Source organism: Orbicella franksi, chromosome 7 (genome assembly GCF_964199315.1).
Source record: "Orbicella franksi chromosome 7, jaOrbFran1.1, whole genome shotgun sequence".
In the NCBI taxonomy this organism is placed as follows: Eukaryota; Metazoa; Cnidaria; class Anthozoa; order Scleractinia; family Merulinidae; genus Orbicella; species Orbicella franksi.
The window spans coordinates 11,104,791-11,126,472 of NC_138151.1; the positions used below are offsets into that span (position 1 = coordinate 11,104,791).

The 21,682-nt window shown below is 40.0% G+C and overlaps 1 protein-coding gene across 2 annotated transcripts in view; it reads left to right on the forward strand.

Moving 5' to 3' along the window:
• LOC145491654 (uncharacterized) overlaps nucleotides 1-21,682 on the forward strand; it is a 79,748-nt gene that overhangs the window by 21,843 nt on the left and 36,223 nt on the right. For both annotated transcript variants that reach the window (XM_081470867.1, XM_081470869.1), the window contains exons 7-11: nucleotides 10,373-10,495; nucleotides 12,322-12,369; nucleotides 13,406-13,447; nucleotides 18,567-18,596; nucleotides 21,473-21,595. In XM_081470867.1, coding sequence (XP_081326993.1) covers nucleotides 10,373-10,495; nucleotides 12,322-12,369; nucleotides 13,406-13,447; nucleotides 18,567-18,596; nucleotides 21,473-21,595 — 366 coding nt within the window. The remainder of the gene's footprint in view (nucleotides 1-10,372; nucleotides 10,496-12,321; nucleotides 12,370-13,405; nucleotides 13,448-18,566; nucleotides 18,597-21,472; nucleotides 21,596-21,682) is intronic.

The following is a 21,682-nucleotide window of genomic DNA, read 5'->3' on the forward strand; positions in this document are numbered from 1 at the left end:
GAGTTCTGACGACTTCTCTACGTTTGACACGGTATCGTCGCTACGGAAAGGGTTGGACGATTTTACTGTGACTATCGGTTGACCTGCTGACGTTGCGAGCCGCGTTGTTGGCTCAGCGAAACCACTGTCGCTGCAGAATGGATTTGACTTTGCACGTGGTGTTTCCGCAACTTGGGTATCTGAGCTTTCCATAACCTCGGAACGAACGAAAAACTGGCTAAGATCATCCAAATCCTGTTTGAAGGGATTTTGCGGCGTGATAGGCGTCGAACACCGCTGCCACCAGTGTGATGTTGCCATTTCTTACGCTTCAGAACTCAACCAAGCTAACAATGAGTGGCCATCTTTTAATACACATCCAACAAAACCACGTGACAATATCTACTGTAAGGGGGGTAGGGTCGGACACAAATGTACTCTGTAACTTTCGCTACAGTATCATGCTGGGTCATTTGCGAAGTAGAAATATCTATGTTCATCATCAGCGTGTTAGGGAAAGTTTTTTTCCAACTGACCCAGCAGGGTCTGATTTGAGGTGGTTCATTACCATCACAAGGCCTGTTGACAGCGTCAGGGGACCTAATTCTCTCTGGCACGTTGATGGACTACACTGCCTTATCAGTTAGAGGTTTGTAATACATGGTGGTTTTGACAGTGCTTTACACTTTAAATTGTGCAACAAACAATTCTGCTGCGACTGGGCTTGCTCTGTTCTTAGCTGCTGTGCAAAGTTAGGATTGCCCTCTAGAGTGTGTTCAGACGAAGGGGATGAAAATTTAGATGTAGGGAGAGCTATGCTATGACACAGGGGATTTAATAGGGGAAGCACAATTGCTGGGCTGTCTGTACACAACCAGTGAATTGAGCGTCTCTGGAGAGAAGTCTTCATTGGAGTCAGTCAGTTCTACTACACTCTGTTCTACCAGATGGAAGAAAATGGCATCCTGGAATCGACCAGCATAATCGATCTGTTCTGTTTGTATTACATATTTCTTTCCCGAATTAACAGCCAGTTAAACCTCCTCGTTGAGGCATGGAATAACCATGCTGTACACACAACCAATAAGGGTAAACGCAGTGATTTTACAACATATATGTAATACTGGAAATAATAGCTGTCAGGGACACATTTGATGATAACACCCAACCAGATGAATTTATCTGGTGAAGACCCAATAGGACTTACACTAAAATCACTTTCTGTTTTCTAAAACTCCCCTTGAGGTATTGGTATATCATAGGCTGGAAGACCCACTCTTCCATTAGACGCTGATACAGTTGGCAAAGCCCTAATGCAGGGGCGGATCCAGAAAATTCAGAAAGAGGGGGCCGGTTTTTTCAGCTTACCACAGTTTCACTATAAACTTGGCAACCCATGTATAGTATTAACGCAGAATAACATACCAGAAGCACTTCCACAGCTCCAGATCCTGCGACGCACTACTTGGGGACGGCAGATCAGGGGAATAATGTTGAATAAGTTTCTCTTGAGAAGACTCGTTAAGCTGCTGTAAGTTTGCAGGTATCAGTAGCAATCCAAGCAATGCCGCTTCTGATCGTCCCTTAAAGCGGGTATTTATTTGCTCCAACAAGTTGTCAAGGAAAGGAAGAAATATTGCCCGTCGAAAGTAGGCGACTGGTGTCCCTGTTTGTTGATGTTTGCCTACCAAAAGTTCGAGGGATGCTTACCTTGACGTTTGCCTTCTTAGCCATCTTCTTGATCTTTTCATACACAGAACTTGCAAGTGTTGTTTTAGCATTCTTGCGCATACCTTTCAGCTGTTCCTTCGCAACGTTAACATGCTTGTTGCCTCAATAACATTCAGTGTGAAACCCTGTAACGAACGGCTGAGTCCTACGGTGAAACGTTCCAGAAGGGAAACGTTGCTTATTCTAAAAACACCGAATGATAATCAAGTTTGCTCTTTAAAACTCGCTTTCACCTGGCACAAATAGAAACAACTGATCCATTTTTGAAACATCATCAGCAAACTGTTATTTCTGTAATGATTTTAATCGTTTCTGTCAGAATTTTCTATCGAGAAATTAACTCAGGATTATAAATCAATGTACGCAAAACCTTTTGCGACAGATCATTACATTGAGTGCTTTAATATAAGCTTAAGTTTAATATTTTTACTTCATTTGCCTTTTTGCTATGGCGGATGATCACCAAGCAAAGTCTCCAAGGCAGAGCTCGAACGTTGCCTGCTAACAGACAGATACAGATCTAAAAAAATAAACATTACCTTTAACTTAGGTCGAATAAGTGACGTATTCACCTGGTTCACGATGAAATGTAAACAGTGTCGTCTTTGCTTTCCTAGAAAACATCAGAAAAATATTTCACTCTTCAGCAGTGCAGCAAGGGAGACGGCGTGACAATATTCGTGTCCAGTGTTCCTCGTCATTTCAAACCGAAAGGAACGCATGTTACATTTGGCGTTAACAATTAGCGCAAATTATAATTTTTGGGTTACGTTTGTTTGAATATTTGATAATATATTTTAATTGTTAACACCAAATATATTTTAAATAAGGAAAGCTCCGAAATTGAATAAAATTGGAACCTGATTGTATAATTATGACAACTCTCAAAGAACGGTTAGAAGGGTTGGGGTCGTACAAAAACGTTTTGAAAAACCAAGAAAAAAAGGTGGGGCAGCGGCCTCCTCGGCCCTTCCCCTAAATCCGCCTATGCTAATGGGAGTACACTGAGGTGCATGAAATTGCTCTTAATGCAAACATTTCCCATCTAAGTAGTAAATATTGCATTTGTCTCACCAGCAATTCTGGAGGCCGTATCCTCTCAGCATTCGCCTTGGTACCCTCTGTCCAATGAGTCAACTAAAGGATTAGTCTGCGTAGCTTGGCGGTTTAGCAATTTTTCTAAGCAATTTGAGCGCGAGCGCACAAAGCGACAAAGCCGCGAAAACGAGCAGGAACCCTCAGGTTCCTCACGGCTACGCCGCATTTGGCGCTCGTTATCGCGGCTTCGCCGCTTTCTTAGCGCGTTCAAATTGCCTAAAAACCGCCAAGCTACGCAGGCCACTAAATGATGTACAGAGTAATCCACAGCAACTTCACGACGATTAGCGTTAGGAAAGAATATTGAACAGTCATTCAAAACACGCATAACTGTTTCTGCAATTAGAAGTTCATTCACTGGAGAGCTGCAGTAACAAACATTAAATGGCAGATAGACCAAGACAAGGCATTTTACCACTGCCGCCATATTGACGATTCCTAGTTAAAGTAATTTTCATTGCTATCATACACGAACAGCCATTCTCTTAAAAGGCACATTTCGTGCAGGCATACAAGACGTAATTTACGAGACCCGCATATACGCGCATTTTAGCACGCGTATATATGGGTCCTTGTAGGACGCGTATATTTGGGCATTTATTTCGCATATCCCCGCGCTTGAATTTACGCAAATATGTGGTCCTTTAAAAATGCGTATATACGCGATCTAAATGGTCGTATATATGAGCTTAAGCCCATACGTAAGGTATGTAAACAAATATATGCGGCAGAAAAACCCGTGTATACCCTGTCGTAATTTTGAAACGAATGGCCAACCATAATTAGCAATACTAGAACGCGCGGTTTTCAATTGCATGTCGTAAAACCAAAACCGTGACCAAAACCAACACCAAACCAATTACTTACACCAATAAGACTACTCAGCCAATCTCAAACCGTAGTGAAACCAAAAACCAAAACCAAAGTAATTACCTGAGGCCAAGTCCACAATACGGCGGAGAAATTTGAAAACGCAACAATCACCGGTCACTTTGGATTTGTATATGAGCAAAACGCGGATAGAGAAAGCGCTTGAAAATCGTGAAGTCATCGTTTTCGGAAAGCTCTGTTTTCAAAATATTTTCCGTCCACATTAGAGCACAAAGCCAGCGTTATCAAAAAACTGCAGTTTGAAGAGCGTACAGGAGTTGTTGCCCATATAAGTCATACAGGCTCAACTGGTATTTAGAGTGGAAGTTACGAATATTACAACAAACTAGAATCAAATGATGTTTTGATTTACGCGAATGATGCGCCACAACTTAAACACGAAGGCGCGCTATAAAAGGGCATAAGCCCCTCCCGCTAATTTTGAATTCACCCAAGATATGCTTGCTTCACGCTCTGACAGTACTCTACAATACCCACTGGGATCGGACTTTACATTACAAATACAGTTGAACCCCGCTATTTCCAACTTGCAGGGGAAACGAAAAATTGTTCGAAGTAGTGGGAGTTCGAAATAGCCGATAGCAAGTAACTGAAGAGCAAATCCAAGGCAAATGGTTTTGTGTTCGAAATAACGAGGAATTCGAAATAATCGAGTTCGAATTAGCCGGGTTTAACTGCAGAACAATTATTCGCATAGACATTGCGAACAGTGGAACAATATCAGTTTATAATCCTCTTGTAAACATGATTCCTTGGAATAGAGACAACTAGAGACAGCAAAGACACTTTGATTCACTTACAACTTACATTTCGTGTATTCAAATCGAACATCCGCCATTTTGAATTTGACCCGCGCACGTCAACGGTGACTGACAAATGAGCCTTGGTCTTCCCAGAGAAGACTTCCTTATATAGTGCGCCTTCATGTTTAAAAAGTTGTGAAATTTAAGCCTGAAAAAAATTCAGGCTTGAACGGGATTCAAACCCATGACCCCTGCGATACCGGTGCAGTGCTCTACTAACTGAGCTATCAAAGCCACATGAGAGCGGTCGTGTGTGGATTCGGCCCTATATTTTCAGTGGACGTAATACTCGGCTGAAATTTGGAAGCTGGTCATGTTGTGAGTTCGTAATATTTAACAATTATTCGCCAAAGGCGAAGTGAACATTGGTGAATATTCACCGAGACGAAGTCGAGATGATTATACATCAATGTTCACTGAGCCTGAGGCGAATAATTGTTTTAGTATAATTTTCAGAGGTGAATATCAAGGACTACAAAATAACGGACTAAAACATAAAAACACAGACGCAATTGTTCGTGTGCATACACGTATGCAGCCGTAGTTTTAATAATAAGCTTACATGTACATCGATTGTCAATCAATTTTGTAACGAAAGGTTTTCCGTGCGGAACTGCGCGGTTAGGAATGGATATGGACTATCAGCTTGGGTGCTGTGGAATACAGGGATAACGGCGGGCGGACTTGTCTTGGGGAAAGCTCGGAAGAGCACAGGCTCGCTGCACGGCACTCGTTACTCAATGCCAAAGGCACAGAGTCTGTCTCTCGTCAGCTGGATAGTAAATCAGCAAGGACTCTCACAGATCTGGAACTCTCTTATCTTCTTTATTTTAGATTAAAACTCGTAGTACAGACGGGTACAGACGTGGTAAATCGTGGTAAAATCAAATGTTGTACAGTACGTACTTGTTTGTATTTGCTCACGGTGCGATAATAATGGCAGGTGAACTTTAAGGTTTGCAGCAAAATAAGTCAAGTCTTATCAATACCAACATCCGTAAAGGAAATTGCTAAACGTTTAGATCTTCCATTCAAGATAAGTTCGAGGAAATTGCTCAAGACATAGGTAAATAATGGTGTTAATTGGAAATAAGCTACTTCGCATCTGAGAACAGGTAATATGAATAAATTATCGATATTAAAAGGAAATACTGGACAATAAGTGATCTTAAGAGTTAAAGAGAAGTTCATTTTATCTTTGAAATTGTCATTATTTCATACATTATTCGCTTATTACATTTGCCATAGATTCTAGCATAATATCAGCTGTCCAGTCCAAAAGACCTTCTTTCCAAATAACAAACATATTTCAGCCATGCACTTCCTGAGATAACGATAAGTTTACAATTCTAAGTAAAGTGCGGAACTAATTTACGATAAGGATATACAGAAGAGCAAATATTATTATATACATACCGAGATTTACGCGCCAAAAAGCATCGAGATAAAAACAGTGTCTTCGCGCTAGAGAAGCCAGCCGATTGGTCATACGATTTTTTTCACTAGTGAAAAACGACGTATCGACGCTCTGATTGGCTATATCATTATTTTCATTAGTGAACAAAACCGTGTCGCCCGCTCGCCGCTCCTCTTGACTGACAAATGGCACATTTCTAAGAGCTGAGCATGAGGCGCATTTTTCTTTAGAAAGATGGCTTCAAATCAGACTAACCGTTTCCAGAGCCTAGATTCATAAGTAGAAGAGTTCATAGACGGACAGGAAGATGAAAACACCAAGAAAAAGACCAAACACGACGTTGCTCTGTTCCACGAATTTCTTGTTTTGAAAGGCGAGACGGAACAAATGCACGAATTGACTCCTCAAGAGCTGAACAAGTTTCTCAGCGAGTTCTTTATAACGGTTCGCAAAAAAAGAAGACAACGAGGAATAAGAGCCTAATTACTTAAGGGCATTCTTCGCTACCTTTGAGCGCCATTTGAAGATAAAAAGCTATGGACTTTGCCTTACGAAAGACGTACAGTTCGAGCGAACTCGGGAAGTGCTTCAGTCAAAGCAAAGGGATCTAAAACGGAAAGGCGAGGGTAACAAGCCTAAAGCTTCTGCTGCTTTAAGTGAGGAAGATATCAAAGCTCTGTATGAAAAGGATCTCTTGGGAAGCTCCACAGCAGAAGCGCTTTTAAACACGGTGTGGTTCAACAACACAATCCATTTCGGGTTGCGAGGCTGCAAGAAGCACAGATAAATGTGTTGAGGAGACGTAAAACTTTGTCAAACTTCCACAGGGCAGGAGTACCTCGAATTCAATGAAAGAGAAACCAAAAGTCGTTCAGGAAATGATCCTCGGAATGTAAGAGCCATTGCACCGAAAATGTTTGCTGTGCCGAACAACGAGAAATGTTCAGTTAAGGCCTACAAAGTCTACGCAGAAAAGCGACCCGCGGAAATGAAAACCAACGATGCACTGTTTTACTTGGCAGTAAACTATGTAAAATCTGGCTCCGGCAAACCTTGGTTCAAAAAAGCTCTAGTCGGTGTAAATAAGCTTAATATCTTAATGATAACAATGGCACAGAAAGCCGGAATCGGGCCAAACTTCAAAAACCACAGCGGTAGAAAAGCTATGATTCAAACTTTAGTCAACAACGACGTTCCGCCAACTGATATTATGCAACTGTCAGGGCACAAAAACGCTCAAAGTATCACTAGCTTCTCTACCGTCTCACAGAAACAACAGTTGAACATGTCTCACACTCTTACTGGACTGAGTTCGGGAGAAATAGCTCTCCAGTCTGGCGCTTCTATTCCGGAGAAAAGAAAGCAAGAGTTTGACGAACCCACTTATCCAACATTTCGTCCAACTTCTCAGCAAAGCAAGCAAACAGCACAGCAGCCCCTTTCTCTTTGTTCTGATGCTGTTATAAGCGGAGGACAAATTAGTGCGGCAATGCACACTCTTTCAGTGCGAGAGGAAAACCTAGCAATTAACCTTATAAAAGAATCAAGCCTCTTGATTCAGATCATGACTAGTGTTTGTCAATTCAAGCATGCGGGTTCTGGTAAGCAACAAAAAATGAAGTCTCGGGTTTTCACTTCTGTATTTCAAATTTTGAACTTCCGTAGAACTATTTAGAGATATTTTCAGGATGTCTTATTTCATTCTAACTAGTTCTGCCTTTTAAGGGCATTTTTGCTTGATAATTTCGATGTAAAGTATTTTACAAGGAAGCCATTTCAGTGCAACTCTCGAACTGTGAGGCGGCTTGACCGCGCGTTAATTGTTTTCCTTTGAAAGAAAATAAAGATATGTTTATCTTTGAGTTCTGTTCGCTTGTGAATCACGGTATGTATATAACAAATAAGTTATTTCACGGTTAGTTCGCTTGTACGATTTTTATTCACTCATTGTGTAAAACGAACTCACTCGCTTCGCTCGTTCGTTTCTTTTACACAACTTGTGAACAAAACTCGTACGCGCTCACCAACAGTGAAATAACCTATAATTACGCATAAACCTACTTATAGTTTTTTGGGGGTATTTCTCTTCTGTGACAACTTACTCATCGAGTTCGGCAGTTAAACAAACGAGCGAAACACTACGAAAAATAAATTCATCCGGTACCTTTGTTTTATCGTTGTTGACTTCGTTCACAGTTGTAATCATCGCCTAAAAATGAGTAGTTTTAGTTTGAAGGAAAAGAAGTTTCGGTCAGTCGATCTGACCAGCTGGCGATCGACGCAACCACTGCGTTTACGATTCTTAAAAGCTTTGAATACGACTTCTTGAAAAGATTTTTGGTCCAAGGGCGACAGCAGTCATTTTGAAAATTCTCCATCCTTTCAAAAATACTGGACTTGGAATGATGCCTTTCGAATAAATGAAAACTTCATTCAACAACTGTCCGCCATGTTTACTAGCTGGGTTGGCAAAGATGGCGAGCTTAGTAGCCAAGCTCTAGCGGGGTGAATATAGCGTCATATGATGAGCTTTTCGACCAATCAGAATTTCCAATTATATATGTATATGTTTAGGAACGCAAGTGATTCCTTTTTTCAGGCTTTAATGTCACAGCTGGTTAAGCTGTGTATATAATTGCGATGATCAATGATATCTTCATATCTTTCTCCGCAGTTCAAATATATGATCTTTCATATATTCACTTGCGTTCTTAAACAGAAGAAAACTTGGGCAGGGAAATCACCTAATTATCGTGACGTTGTCGTAAATGTTTTCCATCCGCAATAAAACGTAGACCCAGCGTTTTCAAATTACCGTGGTTTGACAAGCGCTTTCGAAAAGCTCCAATCTCGTTCCCAGGGTCCTCTCTCTACCTCGAGAAAGTACCCTGGTTGCGGCTGGTCACGTGTCTGCTAGATTTCTGCAGATTCCAGAGATGTGATTGAAGGGAGGGGCTGGAAAGTTAAAGTTTGTCTCGTACTAAGCTTGCCTACTGAGCCCAGTAGGGAGTGGAATTTGTAACCCTCCCGTTGTGGATCGGCAAAAATCACGGCGCAGGATTGACGCATTCGATATAGGAGTTCAATGCATTCAATGTTCGGCTAAAAGGTTAGCTCTGCATTTAGCTGAATTTTCCTCGTCGATAGTTGGACGGTCTTTGGAATTTGTGGCAGTGAAAAAAAATTGGTAAAGAACTTGGAAATGACGACCGCCACAATAAATGGATCGCGCGGTGAATTAAATTTTATTTTTCATTTGGCAAAATCACAACGAAGGTATTTACTCGTTCCGTTAGAGTTAAATACGTCGTATGTTCGCCTACAAAGGTAGTTTTGAATTTGACTGAATTACTCTCGACGACAGTTTGACGGTCATTCCATTCTCTTGCGGCGAAAAAGTTTTACGAAGAACTTCACATCAACAACGTCTGCGCGCTGAATATTAAAGCTTGATTTAGCTTAAGCTTATATTTTTCGATCGGCAAAATCACAACGGCGGCATTGATGCATTCGTTTAGAGTTTGATACGTCCAGTGTTTGGCCAAGAGTCTCTGAATTTGATTAAATTCATCCACTCGAAAGTTTGACGGTCATTCGATTCTCTTGCAGTGAAAAATGTTATGAACAACTGGACAACAACGACATCGGCCGCGCGTTTGCAATATCCAACGGCTTTCGTTTTAAAACTGTTTAGCGGTAAGTCCAATTTTCGGTCGAGAGACTAGCTTCTCGTTAAATTGAATGCATCCCATCCAAAATTTGACGGTTATTTAATTTTTGTGCTGTGAAAAACTGATTAAACTAATCCGAAGCAGGATGTTGACGGTTATTTAAAGAAGTAGTGAAAATAACCAAACTTCGCTCTCAATCAACATCTCATACTCATAGAAGTTCAGAGAGAAAGGAAGCACCGGTTAGGCAGGATCTCTGAAAAATAACTTGCTTACTTTCGAAATAACGTCTGTAAGGCAGCGCAACTTTCACCTCCATAGACAGTGTTGACAAAATTAAGTCAAAGACTCACCCTCTGTGCGGATTTGATTTGCATACATAGACAAGAGACCAGCCGTAACCAGGGTACTTTCTCGAGGGAGGGAGGGAGAGGACCCTGGAAACGGGGTTGGAAAAGCTCCAGCTTTAGTGTGGACAGTATGCCTAACCCTAGAAATGAAGCTGCGCTTTTAAATTTCTCCGGTGAAGTGTGGACGGGGCCTGATTACTTTCGACACTCAGTTGAAAACCGTTGTATATGCAGCTTGCCATTACAGTCGGGCTGACGGGCGGGCGGGCGAATAGAACGAGAAAACGGAAAACAAACTAGAAAGCTGACAAAATAGCCAGACAGACAGCTTAAAACGTTGACCAACTTAACGCCGGTTGAAATAATGGAAAAGGATGGAAGATCGATCATGCAAATAAAGGAAGGATATAATTATAAGTTTCTTATAAACAGGAAGTGGTTTGACCAAAAGACTTTGGAGAGCAGTGACTGGAAAGAGGAAACCAATAGATACCTCCTCAAGGATACCTCCTGAACAATCGGTTGAAACGGTCGTCCTCAGCGATCCTACTCCAGGTAGTGTACGATGAAAATAAATAATAACACTTTTATTACGGCCATGAACAAATATTGGTTTCAATAAGATGATGATAGCCAAATAGGCCCAAAGCGTGTCTTTACCCCCATCTCGAGTGAGGTTGGCATCCTCACTAAAGATTTATTATTATTATTATTATTATTATTATTATTATTATTATTATTATTATTATTATTATTGTCTTTGACAGCGGTAAAAAGCAAGAACGCATGAATACATTATATCCATTTGACTATTTTCCGCCAAATGGACTGAAAGTTGTTTTCTGTTCTGATACGAGAGACTTGACTTGACCTCCTGATTTGATTCGGTTCTGATACGAGAGATTTGATCACCTGATTTATATAAAAACGCGGAAAACCCGGTTTGCGATCGATCTTTCCGATCAAAAGAAAATAACTCTTGAAAACAATCGCTTAGATAGGCTTCAGTTCTATCTCGGCTATCGTTGCGACAATACGGAAACGAGTCTATAGAGATTGTAGTGATCGCTGCAATGGTCAGTATATTAGTATGGACTACGTGATTGCTTTATCCGAGTCCTGCCGATCATTTTTCTTTTTCTCTGTAGCAATTGTGCACGTGGTGATCACATGGAAAGTGTGAGACGAGTCGTGTCGATTCGATCGAATCGAATCGACTCGCATCGACAACATTCTCCACCGACCCTGAATAGCCCAGATGCGCCATATTTTCTAAGCCTCGCTCAAATCGACCTCCGGCATGACGATTCGACATCAGGGGAGACGAGTCGTGTCGATTCGATGGAATCGACTCGAATCGCAACATTCGGAAGACGCGACGATTACCGCTGTAAAAAACGAAGATCTCAGGATTGAAGTGAAGATTTAAAAATTCGCGTTAAAAAAATGGAATAATGACCAATACTAAGAAATGAAGTAAAAATGAAATGCGTCAAAACGCAAAAATATCTGTCACCTCAGTTCTCATCAACCAATTATTTAAGAAACCATCGGAGGCCATTAAAAGGTCTAAAAACGACAAGCTATTTATGCAGAGAGACTAGATAATTTTTCGGCTGTGAATTACACTATTACACTGTCAGAAATGAGTTCAATCCATAACAAGAAGATCTGCTTAAAAAAATCGAAGGTTTGCAAACAAAACAAAAAAAATGCGCGCGACGAAAACGGTCTCGGGGTACCCAGGGTACCCAGAAAGAGGCTCAAAACTATTCAGAGAGACTCTTTAAAGTAAACCAAAGAAGAGACATTCAAGATATTCCAGCCGCCGAGTTCCAATTCATGTATGGTTTGTGCTATCGATTTGCTTCTACAGTTTTTGGCTATATGGTAAAAAGAACATTTCGCATTGGTTCAAAGATATGAATTTTATTTTCGAGTGGCAAAAACAATGTTGTTTTTTGCCACTCGAACATAAAATTCATACCTGTGGGCCACCGTGTAATATCCCCTATAAGGTGTGTAAGGTGTGACAAAATGCGGCAAACCCAATGGCGATCTTTCAATCAATGGAATCAACTCTTTACCTATCGAAGCCGTCGCTCTGATAGGCCCTTTGCAGCTGGGGTCACGTGACAAAATTTCAAGCCAAAAAAGTTTATATTTTAATTGGAAAGGATTCCAGTGAATCAGTGGTAATGAAACTTTGGGATAAAATTATCTGCATTATCAAGCATGAGTGGAGAACGTTTCAAAAACATCTATCGAGCCGACGATGTTTTTCAGTGTCTTTGATGTTTGCAGAACATAATGGCTCAATTCGGGATATTTAAAGCGGCCATAACCTATCTTTACTCTCAACCTTTTTTCTACTGATTTAGTTCAGATAACAAGGACGTCAAGTGACGGCTCTGACGGAGAGCTTGAAGGTCAGTTCCAGGTAGTTTACGATACAAGTAAACAATAACACATTTTATTACGCCATGAAAGCATCCCGGGTGCCGATGAGATTGCGAGAAGCAAAGAGGCTCAAAGGGCATAATTGGCAGTGTGGTTTACCCCCATCTTTGACAGTGATATTCAGCAAGTAATTGTATTATTGCTGTATTTATTTGAGTTTTAAAAGTCAAATCAGATTAATTTTTTTTTTCCAGTTCTGATACGACTTCGTGATTTGTATGAAATACGCATGTTGCTTTCTTGCTTTATTGAGAAGTTTACAAAACATAATGGTTCAATTCGGAAAATATTAAACTGACCAAACGAAGAAAGGATGAAGTTTAAGAGGTGCAAGGCTCGTAATTGGTTTGGGTGGTTTCGTCCCCATCTTTGACAGTGGGTGAAAACAACCACAAATAAATGTATATTTTTTAAATATATTAGTTGACATTTTTAACGTTAAATTACTCGATGAAACATTCGAGCACTTGATTTATATGGAAAACGCGCCAAACTTAATGGCTATATATAGGATCATATGGAATCAACTCTTCAGCGATCGTAGCCATCGTTGTCAAGACAATCTCAGATATGGACTTCAGTTCTATCCCGACCGTGATCGTTGCGATAATACGGAAACCATTTCTGCAGATATTGTAGTGATTGTTGCGATGGTCAGTATACCAGTACGCACTATGTCGTCGTTTGATCCGGGTCATGTCGATCATTTCTACTTTATTCTGTAGCGATCGTGGCGATCATATGGAAAGTGGTCAGCGGGTTGCTGAGATATCGCTATAGACAAAGATAAGCGGTCCTTAAGGCCAGTTTCTATGTGATCGCCATCATCATGTACTTGGATTAAACGCAGTGCATTATGGAATATTTACAACCACGGCCAGCATCTCTGCAGGGATTTGTTTTTACGTGACCATATGTCCTAGGTCTCAGCATGGCTTTCGGAAATTAAAAGTGACCTTCTTCTACGTTTTCTCCTTTTTTATTCTTTCTCGCTCAAATCTGCAGGACGTCCTTACATACTGAGGTTGCCTTCGAGAGAAGCTGAAGGTTAGTTCTAAGTAGTTTACGATAGAAGTAAATAATAATACTTTTTCATTACGGCACGAACCCATTCTGGGTTCCGATGAGATGGTGAGAGCCAAAGAGGTGAAAAGCGCCAAATTGGCAGTTTGGTTTTGCCCAGCTTTGACAGTGGTAAAAAGCAGGTGGGATTGCATGCACCGTTACATCTATTGATTTTCAACGTCGAATCAAGTAGACGATTTTCTAGATTCTGATGTCAAACATTTGACTGTGTGAAAAAGCGATAAACCTAATGGCGATCTTAGCCATTCCTGTCAGTAGGCCCTGTGCAGCTGGGGTCGCGGGACAAAATTTCAAGCCAAAAATATCTTTTCATTTGAAAGGTTTCAGTGAATCAATGTTAATGAAACTTTGGGATAAAATTATCGCGTTATCAAGCATTAGTGGAGAACGTTTCAAAAACATCTATCGAGCCGTTTTCAAGATTCTTAAAGAAGTGTCAAAATCAATAATTACGCGAAAATTATAGTGGTAGTGATCGTAAAACAGGTCTCGTTCTCGAAATCACGAAAAAGAAAACCAACAAAACTTTTACCGCTTCAAAACTTATTTTCAAGATACCTTTTAACATTATTTGAAGTAATTTTATTAAAACAGTGTTAAACTACCGGTTCATTTACTATAATGAAGCAAAAAAACTATAATTTAATTGAATTGCTTTTTACGATATACTCGAGATCAAACATAAGACCCATAACGTTCTTTTTCCTTTTTTTTTTGTATCTTTTATCATGTAAATCCAGGCATGGAGCTTGAAAGATATTCCTCGTGGAGAGATATCCGACTTAAGTTCCAAGTAGCTCTGGCAATTAAAAGGAAATAATATAACACTTTTTATTATGCTATGAACGTATGAACGCGTAATTGTGTAAATATATATTTTTTTAATTATATGATTTCACTTTTTTTAACGTTATATTAAATCCATTTTGAAATCACTGGTTATCCTTGCAATCTGATTGGCTCTCAGCGGTGCGATTTATTCACGAATCGTACTATACTAATTTTTGCTCTAAATCGCATCTTTTTTTCCTAGACAATGAGAATGGGACAGTTGAACAAAACAACCAATCAGATTTGAATGTTAATTTAAAGTAACCAATAAAATTTCAGGAAAATGAAGGAAAAAAAGCCATTGTGTGGTGAATTTTGCAACTACAAGTTGTATCATTGCCAAAACTTTGTTGTTGTTAAGTAGTTGTTGTTGTTGTTTTTTCTCAAAACGATTGTTGAATTTAATGAATAACAGTTTCTGAAGGACAATAATGAACTCCTTCAAGCTAAAGACCTACTTTACAGGAAGCTCCCAACATTCAGTGTGCATTTTGATGAATATTTTGGCGATTTTTTGTAACATCCGTATGATACCGAGTCCAACAAGACATAAACAAACGAAAACCACACAACAACAAATTCAGGGCGATCTCAATGAGATAGTTGTTTCCAGGTTTGCGGTAGTTTCAAAAAGGCAATACAAGAGCACAACTCTGTCGCTGTGAATAAACAAACGTACTCAAAATACGCCCCGCTTCACAACACAGTGAATGAACGAACGTCCCCCTGGTGCCAGTCCCGCGATCTTGAACATTTCTTAAAACAAACTCTCTGTAAGAACTTAATAAGTCCTGAGTATAAAGTTCTACGCCGAGGTCACAAAAAGAAACGGAGATACTAGCGAGCAGCAGCTGGAATCCCTTAAAATCATGCAGAGTGCCATCGGACGCTTTTAAAACAGAAAAACTACCCGCGGGTCATTGTGCACAACTCCAAAAAATCCATCGCAGAATTCCACCTGCTGCACCCTCAAATTCCTTCTCCAAAGACAACGAGAAGTATCAACCTCAACCACAGAAGTAGACTGTCTGATGCATGACGTAGACTGTTTTCGTTCTAACTTCAGAACTCCTCGTACCTTTGTTATGCTAGAATGAGCTTTCGTCATATGACATCGTTTTGCATACTAAAGTGTGATATCAAGGCGTTTCCAGTTCCGCTATTTTTAATAAGCAATAAACCAAATTCTGAAATTTAAGGAGATAAAATTGTGCGATTTCAAAATGGATTTAATAAAGTGGCAATTGAAGTTTGTGTCGTGCAATTTTGGTCTGATATCATACTTGCGATTTCAAATCGAAGTCACGCGTGTGATTTCAGACCAAATTGCACTTCACTCCGTTCAATTACCATTATTAATTAACTGGATGAGACATTCGATCGAGCACTTGATTTATATAGAAAACGTAGCAAACCTAATGGCGATCTTTAGGGTCATATGGAATCAACTCTTTAGTGCTCGTAATCATTGTTGTCAAGGCAATCTCAGAGATGGACTTCAGTTGTATCCCGACCGTGATCGTTGCGATAATACGGAAACCATGACTGTAGAGATTGTAGTGATCGTGGCGATGGTCAGTATACCAGTACCCACTATGTCGTCATTTGATCCGGGTCATGTCGATCATTTCTATAGTGGCTATATATAGGATCATATGGAATCAACTCTTTAGCGATCGTAGCCATCGTTGTCAAGACAATCTCAGATATGGACTTCAGTTCTATCCCGACCGTGATCGTTGCGATAATACGGAAACCATTTCTGCAGATATTGTAGTGATTGTTGCGATGGTCAGTATACCAGTACGCACTATGTCGTCGTTTGATCCGGGTCATGTCGATCATTTCTACTTTATTCTGTAGCGATCGTGGCGATCATATGGAAAGTGGTCAGCGGGTTGCTGAGATATCGCTATAGACAGAGATAAGCGGTCCTTAAGGCCAGTTTCTATGTGATCGCCATCATCATGTACTTGGATTAAACGCGGTGCATTATGGGATATTAGTAACCTCAACCTAGCATCTCTGCAGGGATTTGTTTTTACGTGACCATATTTCCTAGGTCTTAGCGTGCTGAAGGACGTGTTTATAATGGCGCAATTCGGAAATTGAAAGTGATCAGATAACCTACGTTTTCTCCTTTGTTATTCTTTCTCGCTCAAATCTACAGATATTATTCGCCGGAAGTTGAGTTTGATAGGTGCTGAAAGTCAGTTCCAAGTAGTTTACGATAGGAGTAAATAATAACACTTTTTATTACGCCTCGAACCCATTCTGGGTTCTGAGGAGATGGTGAGAGGCAAAGAGGTGCAAAGCGCAAAATTGGCAGTGTGGTTTTGTCCATCTTTGACAGTGTTAAAGGCAAGTGGGATTGAATGCATCGTTCTATCTATATGATTTTTAACGTCAAATCAAATGGACGAAGTTTCGGTGGTAATATCAAACATTTGACCACAAATAATCAATGGCATTAGCCAGTGTAACGCCTTGGTGAACAAGTGTTTTTTTCTTTTTTTTTTTGTCGAGTTGACTAAAACACCCTCCGACATAACCATGGTACCGGCTATCCCGTAGAGAGATTTACCTGACGCCACAGACTCCATTATTTTACCACGAGCTAGTGATCACATCTAAAAATACGCCAAAATATGTTGAGGACGTCGGAAAGACGTCCTTTTTACGTTAGTTTACCAATTTTAACTCGTTTTTACAAGTACCAAAGTCCTTTGATAAGAAGACAAGCCCCAGTTGGATGGCATCTCGGAAAAGGAGAACGACGAAGGCGTCTTATCTTTCGTCGCAGACCAAATTCCATATCTGAAGTGGATTCCAGTGCGCCAGTGGGCCAGTGTGGAAAATGAACGTGTAAGGGCTCAAAAACTCCTTTCAAGGGAAGGGTTTTTGCAAGTGCAGGATTGGGAGCTTAATGCTCTATTTGGTTCGTTTGAGATAAATTCTTCGACTTACAAAGAGAATTTTTTAGTTAATAAACACTTTTCCAAGGAAATACCAGGCAAGGACAGTGGTCGTTTTTGAGCTACCCCTGGAAAATTAAATACTTGCAACGGATAGTGCGGTTGTTATGTATTGATTCGGATGATTTTGCTTCATTGCGTAGTATTTCAAGAAAGTTGTAACTCTTTGAAAATGACACAAGGCAATTCAAAGGTCACGCCGAGCGTATTTTTTGTAAAACGGGAGCCATTCTGTTAGTTTGAGGGTAATACTCGCAAAGAATTCAAAGTCATTAAAGCGCACAGTTCGTTAGAACCGGAAGTCGATAAACGGTTGCTAAATTAAGCTATTGTGTGATTTTGCTGCATAATAAGTGCATCATCGCTTTTGCGACAGTCATTCTCATACTCGCGATGGATAGCGCAATCGTTCATTTACTGATTTGGATAGTTCTGTTTCATCGTAATGTATTTTAAAAAGTTATAGCTCTTTGAAAATGACATAAGGCAAGTCAAAGGTTACGCCGACCGTCTCTTGTAAGATGGTAAGCATTTTAGCTCTCTCTCGAATGATTTTCTTTACGATTGCGATAAGCAAAGGGCCTAATTAACTTACTGTGCTATTCCGAAGGTTTCAGGGTAATACTCGCAGGGAATTCAAAGTTATTAAAGCGCAAAGGTGGCTTCCACCATCATCGCTGTTTTGGTGGTTATTCTGATACTTGTGATGGATGGTACAGTCGTTCATGTACTGATTTGGATAATACTGTTTCATCGCAATGGATTTCAAAAAAAGTTTTAACTTTTTGTAGATGTGGCACAAAGTAGGTCTAAGGTTTCGTCGACCCTATTTTGTATGGCTGTTTACTATTACTTGCTGGGATGGGGGTGAGAAATATTGCGAAGGTTGAAGCACAAGTGAAACTATGCCGTTGCGAAAGAGGGGATTTTTTTAAATGATTTTTCGCGTTATAACGGATCAAACTTCCCACCCTTGCGCAAAGGAGAACGTGTGAATAAGTCTAATTTTCGTAGAGAATTATCATTGTTTTCGTTGTCTTTTGTTCTAGCGCTTTATTTGTTGTTTCTACAAGAAGTAATAATGGAAAACTTTCTTTGATATCGATATTTAGATGTTTTGGATCAAAAAATGTTGTTTCTGCACCAAACTGTAAAACAGTAACCGGTAACTGAAAATTTAGAATTGGCTTTTATTATGCTGTAAACGCCTGTATGGTTGTCTTTGACACTCCCTCTTTTGTCTAATTTTTTTGTTTTTCTCTCCTTAACCGCAGAATCAGAACGAAGTACCGTGGATGATGAAGGTCAGTTCCAGGTAGTTAGCGATGAAAATGAATGATGACACTTTTTATTACGTGGATATTGAAGAAATACCAGGTTCCGGGTTTTGTCCCTAAAATTTGATTTCTTTTGTCGCGCGTAGTGAAGATCCTTTTTTATTTTATTTTTATCTTTTACATACATGAGGGTCTCGATTTCGTCACTGTTACGGACACTGACATACTGTAAACGCGAGTGTTTTTACGTAATATATCAAACACGAAAGATCGTGTTTGACCACATTTCCATTTATCACATAAATCCACGCATGCACCATGAAATAAATACCTGCATGGTGGATAGATGAGTGACGTCCAAGAGCGTGTCGGTGTTTCTCTGTCAAAAAGGAGGGATTGTTTAGCCTGTAGGATCATGTGACGATCATCATGGGAAATGCTCACGTAATTGGTTGCGAAGTCAAGGGCACGCTTGAGTAGCGTCTCTGATATGGAATGATAGAATTCCAGTAAATCGAAGGCTATGAAAACGCACTTGTGTTTGTTAGGCAAATTTTCGAACCATTGTAGCACCGAGGAGGTGTTTTTCCACTGGTTTACTTTCCTGTCTCTCAGCAGCTCCTTGTTGATGTTGTCAAGGATTTGTTTGCTAATCTCCTGTTTTGACGGGTGCAGGTTAATTACCCTGTCAAAACAGGAGATAGGCAAGATTAGAAAACAAATCCTTGACAACATCAACAAGAAACTGTCTAGACTGCGTAGCTTGGCGGTTTAAGCAATTTGAGCGCGCTAAGAAAGGGGCGAAAACAAATCAATATAATCACTTTGTTTAAGTGTTAGATGAGCCTGGTGCGCGCGCTCAAATTTCAGTATTTTTTGTATCAATTTGGTATTTGTATATGTAATCAAATGGTGACGAGTGAAATTAGGAAATGATCTCACGCGCGTTTTGTCAAAATTCTGATAATTTCCCGAGTCTTTAGGCGAGGGAAACTATCAGAATTTTGACAAAACGCAAGTGAGATTATTTCCTAATTTCACGAGAAAACCAATTGATTACCTTTTAATATCGTGGGTGACAAATTACGCTCACAACCGTAAGTTTTTTACTGGTTTATTCTATCGCCAGAAAACCGAGAACATTAATTTAAGAAGAATATAGTTTTAGTTTAAAGCACACATTATTGCTAAGGTTCGTAATTTTCTGAGTTTCTTCTCAAAAAAGACCTTTCGAATTCTTCGTGCTTGTTCATAATGTTTCAAAATTAAGGCAACTGTCAAATCTCTCTTAAATGATTGGCTCTGATTCGTCATGAACTGATGAATGAAATGACAACGGCGCTCGTTGAAATAAGCTGACACTAAAATTTTGCACAAGGCCATATAAAGTTTTGACAGTTTGTTTTGAAATAAAATTATCACTAAAAATTTACTTTATGGTCTAAGAAAATTTGCCTAAATGAAAGTAAAGCGAAAATGCACAAAGTTGAAAAACCTTCAGAGCTGGCAAGGAGCATGGCTGCAGACAAATTATACATCACGGCTTGTTGTGCACGAAGCGTTAAAATGCCCGGCACGTCCTTGGTTTATCACCACATTACAGTTGTGGAAATCGTAAACGTGGCCACTGAGTTTGGAACTCCCTTGGCCTTCAGCTTTCTGACCACCGTTTTCCGGACTGAGTGAATTAGATTTTATTTTTCATTTGGCAAAATCACAACGAAGGTATTTACTCGTTCCGTTAGAGTTAAATACGTCGTATGTTCGCCTACAAAAGGTAGTTTTGAATTTGATTGAATTACTCTCGACGACAGTTTGACGGTCATTCGATTCTCTTGCGGCGAAAAAGTTTTACGAAGAACTTCACATCAACAACGTCTGCGCGCTGAATATTAAAGCTTGATTTAGCTTAAGCTTATATTTTTCGATCGGCAAAATCACAACGGCGGCATTGATGCATTCGTTTAGAGTTTGATACGTCCAGTGTTTGGGCAAGAGACTCTGAATTTGAGTAAATTCATCCAATCGAAAGTTTGACGGTCATTCGATTCTCTTGTAGTGAAAAATGTTATGAACAACTGGACAACAACGACATCGGCCGCGCGTTTGTAAAATCCAACGGCTTTCGTTTTAAAACTGTTTAGCGGTAAGTCCAATTTTCGGTCGAGAGACTAGCTTCTCGTTAAATTGAATGCATCCCATCCAAAATTTGACGGTTATTTAATTTTTGTGCTGTGAAAAACTGATTAAACTAATCCGAAGCAGGATGTTGACGGTTATTTAAAAAAGTAGTGAAAATAACCAAACTTCGCTCTCAATCAACATCTCATACTCATAGAAGTTCAGATAGAAAGGAAGCACCGGTCAGGCAGGATCTCTGAAAAATAACTTGCTTACTTTCGAAATAACGTCTGTAAGGCAGCGCAACTTTCACCTCCATAGACAGTGTTGACAAAATTAAGTCAAAGACTCACCCTATGTGCGGATTTGATTTGTATACATAGACAAGAGACCAGCCGTAACCAGGGTACTTTCTCGAGGGAGGGAGGGAGAGGACCCTGGAAACGAGGTTGGAAAAGCTCCAGCTTTAGTGTGGACGGTATGCCTAACCCTAGAAATGAAGCTGCGTTTTTAAATTTCTCCGGTGAAGTGTAGACGGGGCCTGATTACTTTCGGCACTCAGTTGAAAACCGTTGTATATGCAGCTTGCCATTACAGTCGGGCTGACGGGCGGGCGGGCGAATAGAACGAGAAAACGGAAAACAAACTAGAAAGCTGACAAAATAGCCAGACAGACAGCTTAAAACGTTGACCAACTTAACGCCGGTTGAAATAATGGAAAAGGATGGAAGATCGATCATGCAAATAAAGGAAGGATATAATTATAAGTTTCTTATAAACAGGAAGTGGTTTGACCAAAAGACTTTGGAGAGCAGTGACTGGAAAGAGGAAACCAATAGATACCTCCTCAAGGATACCTCCTGAACAATCGGTTGAAACGGTCGTCCTCAGCGATCCTACTCCAGGTAGTGTACGATGAAAATAAATAATAACACTTTTATTACGGCCATGAACAAATATTGGTTTCAATAAGATGATGATAGCCAAATAGG